The 3,031-nt window shown below is 30.8% G+C and overlaps 2 protein-coding genes across 2 annotated transcripts in view; one reads left to right on the top strand and one right to left on the bottom strand.

Annotated features, from left to right (window-relative positions):
• Nucleotides 1-1,203: 1,203 nt before the first annotated feature.
• CBG26592 lies at nt 1,204-1,965 on the top strand (the record flags this gene model as incomplete). The annotated part of the gene is made up of 4 exons (XM_045237813.1): nt 1,204-1,302; nt 1,362-1,415; nt 1,467-1,552; nt 1,911-1,965. The coding sequence occupies 4 exons, from the start codon at nt 1,204-1,206 to the stop codon at nt 1,963-1,965; spliced, it is 294 nt and encodes a 97-aa protein (XP_045099243.1).
• A 455-nt stretch (nt 1,966-2,420) lies between these two features.
• The window catches only part of CBG12105, a gene marked incomplete at both ends in the record, with an annotated part of 2,396 nt that continues 1,785 nt past the window's right edge, over nt 2,421-3,031 (bottom strand). The window contains one exon of the mRNA XM_045237808.1: nt 2,421-2,510. Coding sequence (XP_045094758.1) covers nt 2,421-2,510 — 90 coding nt within the window. The remainder of the gene's footprint in view (nt 2,511-3,031) is intronic.

The raw sequence follows: 3,031 nt of genomic DNA, 5'->3' as shown, positions 1-3,031 counted from the left end.
CACTTTTTGGAAATTTTGTCAACGGTTTTATTTTTAAGATATTTTAAACGTTTTTGGATGTTTTCGTTTTCTGAAATTCTGAAATTTTGATTTTTAGGAATTCCTAAGCTTCTGAAACTCAGAAGAGCTGAAAATTTGAAATTCGGAAATTCCGTTTTTCAAAAAAAAAAACCACCGTTTCAAAGATTAGGTTTTCTGAAATTCTGGAAATATCAGAATCTCTAAATTCATAAATTTCAGATTTTCAGATTATAAGAATCTGAAGTTCAGAAATTTTAAAATTGAAAAGTTTCTAAACTCTGAAATGTGGTATTCAAAAATGCAAAAAATTGGGCTATCAGAATTGCAGGAATTATGTAGTAAATTCACGAATTGAATAAATCCAGAACAGAAATGAAAATTCTGAAATTTCAAAAATACATTGAGTCTTTCAGGTCCAGCTCCATATTTCAAAAACTTGCAATTTGTAAATCTTGAAATTCCGGGATTTCACAGTATTTTAACCATCAAAGTTGAAATTTAATTTCGAATTTTATATTTTCAAAAAATCACAAATGTTGATGAGGTTTCTGATATTGATATATATATATATATATATATACAGGATCACTGAATTACCGAATTTCTGAAATTCGAAAAATCAGAAATTCCGATTGTTCAGATTTTGAAAGTTTGATTTTCTGAAAATCTGGAGATAGCCAACTACAAAATGTATCACCTGTTTTTTTCAAAAAATTCCAAATTTCGATTGAATTACGAAATCCAGAAATCTCTAAACTTGCGAATTCTAAAATTCCAAAAAAAATAACGAAAATTCTTAAAAATTAGAATCTGCCAGATGCAGAGGTCCTAAAATTGAAAGTAGAAATTCATGAATTTTGACGGAAAAGCAACTTATGGAAATTTTTTTTTCAAATTTTAGACAAGAAAAAACAAATCAAAAGTTGAAAATTCAGCTTTACTGAGTTACTGAATTTCAGAATTTCAAATAATCTTGAAATTTTGAAATTTGGAAATTTAAAAACATTTTCAGTCAAGAAAAAAAGGAGAAGAAAAACGATAAATGATGTGTGATTAACATGAGGTCTTTTGCTCTTAAAATTCTCGTTTTACACCCTTCCTTATCAGTTTTTCTCCTCTTTTTTTGCTGTAAATTTCGCCGCCAAACAATTTTTCAGAATTTTTTTTTCATTATTTTTCAAAATGAGAGAAGAGTCATTGGAATCGATTTGTTCGGCACTTTCAATCAGCTTCGGTGAAGACCCGATTCATTTGGAATCGATTATCGATCGATTTTCAGAAGTTTGTTTGGAATTTTCTTCTGTTTCAGCTATTTTTTTTCTGAAAAGAAATATTTTCAGATCTTTAAAATCAGAGATCATCTCGGTCAGCTGCGAAAAAAGTGCGAAAAATTTGTGAGTCATAAAGAAAAATAGTTATCACTGATAATTTTTGTTGATTTTCAGCAAACATTCACTCTTGAAATACGGCCGATTGGAGGGAATGGGACATCAGCGACATGCCCAGAAAATGTTTTTGCTTATGTTCTTGAGTAGGTGTCTCATTGATTTTTAAGACTTTTCACAATTTTAAGTTTCGATTTTTTTGAATTTTTGGAATTTCAGAACTTTCGATATTCTGAATCATAATATCCAAATGTTTGGAATTTCGAAATTCTCAAATTGTCAATAGTTAAGAAAATTAAAACAGTTGATATTGGAATTTCCAAAATAATTGATGTTTGAAAATTTCATATCTCACAATTAAATTAATTGAATTGTTGAGTTTCTGAATATTTTTTTCTGAAACTTCCGACATTTTTGATTTTCAAAGTTGTAGGAAAAGGTTGAAAGTGCAAGAAATAATGGAATTAAAAAAAGACACGAATCTCATAAATTTCAATTTTCCAGACCAGAAGCTTGCAGACAACAAGAATTGAAAACCACAGGGATCACAAAGTTGTAAGTTTAAAAAAAAGAAAATGTTAAGATTACTATTTTTTTTGCTGAAACTTTCGAAATGCCACTTTTCTGAATTTTTGAATTTCAGAATTCGTTTTTCTGGATTTCCAAATATTCGAAATTCTGGAGTTTTCGAAATGCTGTTTTGTCAGAATTTCAGATTTTCCAATTCTCCCAAAAAAATTCTTGAAATTTTTCAGAGAATTCGGAAGTCAAAAAGAAGTCACCCTCAAATTTGGTGTTTTAAATCCCAAAAAAGATGGTACATCGAATAAAAAAGGCGCCTCAAGATCAGCATCTCTTCTCCGAAAATTGACATTTTCCGAGCGAAAATCAACGGATGAGCAATTGAAATTATCGATATTTCCATTGGATATTTCGGTTCGAAAAAATATAAATTTGGGTTCGGGAAAAAGTGTTTTATTGGAAATGACACTGAAACGAAATGATCATCGAAACCTAATAAACCCCCTCGATTTCGATGATTTTTTGGAGATGACAAGAAGTTTTCATGAATGGCAAGCTGAGAATTGTGAGGTGAGAGATGGACTTTGGTGGTAGTGGACTAGGATTTTCTAGGCCAGTGTTGCAAGTTCTCGAAAATCCATCTTTTTGTGCAAAATCGTTCAGAATTTTCTGAAAAATTCGGAATTCCGAAGTTCAAAGTTTCGCAAATTCAGATTTGGATATTTAAAAATTCACACATTCACGAATTCTGAAACTCAAGAATTTTGAAAAAAAAAATCAGAAAATACAGAATTCACAGGGTAACGGCTGCGCATGGTATATGCGTTGGCGCGGCGCCTCATATGGACGACATAGGTACACCGTTTGCGCGCCATCGAGATGGGGCATGACGCGTCCATATTTCATCTACAATTTCAGGTCGTATTGGCGATGGATATCTCTTATATGGATTAATTCATCTAACTATAGTTGTAATAAGATGTGATTTTGTTCAGATCTTCCAATATCGTTCATTTTCCCTTTCAGATTTCACAGAGTGACTATTTTTCCAGTTTTCACAGAATTTTCTCACAGCAAGAAAAATTATGGCAGGAAGTTAAAAA

This window comes from Caenorhabditis briggsae, assembly GCF_000004555.2.
Source record: "Caenorhabditis briggsae complete genome, chrI, whole genome shotgun sequence".
Lineage (NCBI taxonomy): Eukaryota > Metazoa > Nematoda > Chromadorea > Rhabditida > Rhabditidae > Caenorhabditis > Caenorhabditis briggsae.
The sequence above is the reverse complement of the archived record's forward strand: the minus strand, read 5'-3'. Positions and strand labels throughout refer to the sequence as shown.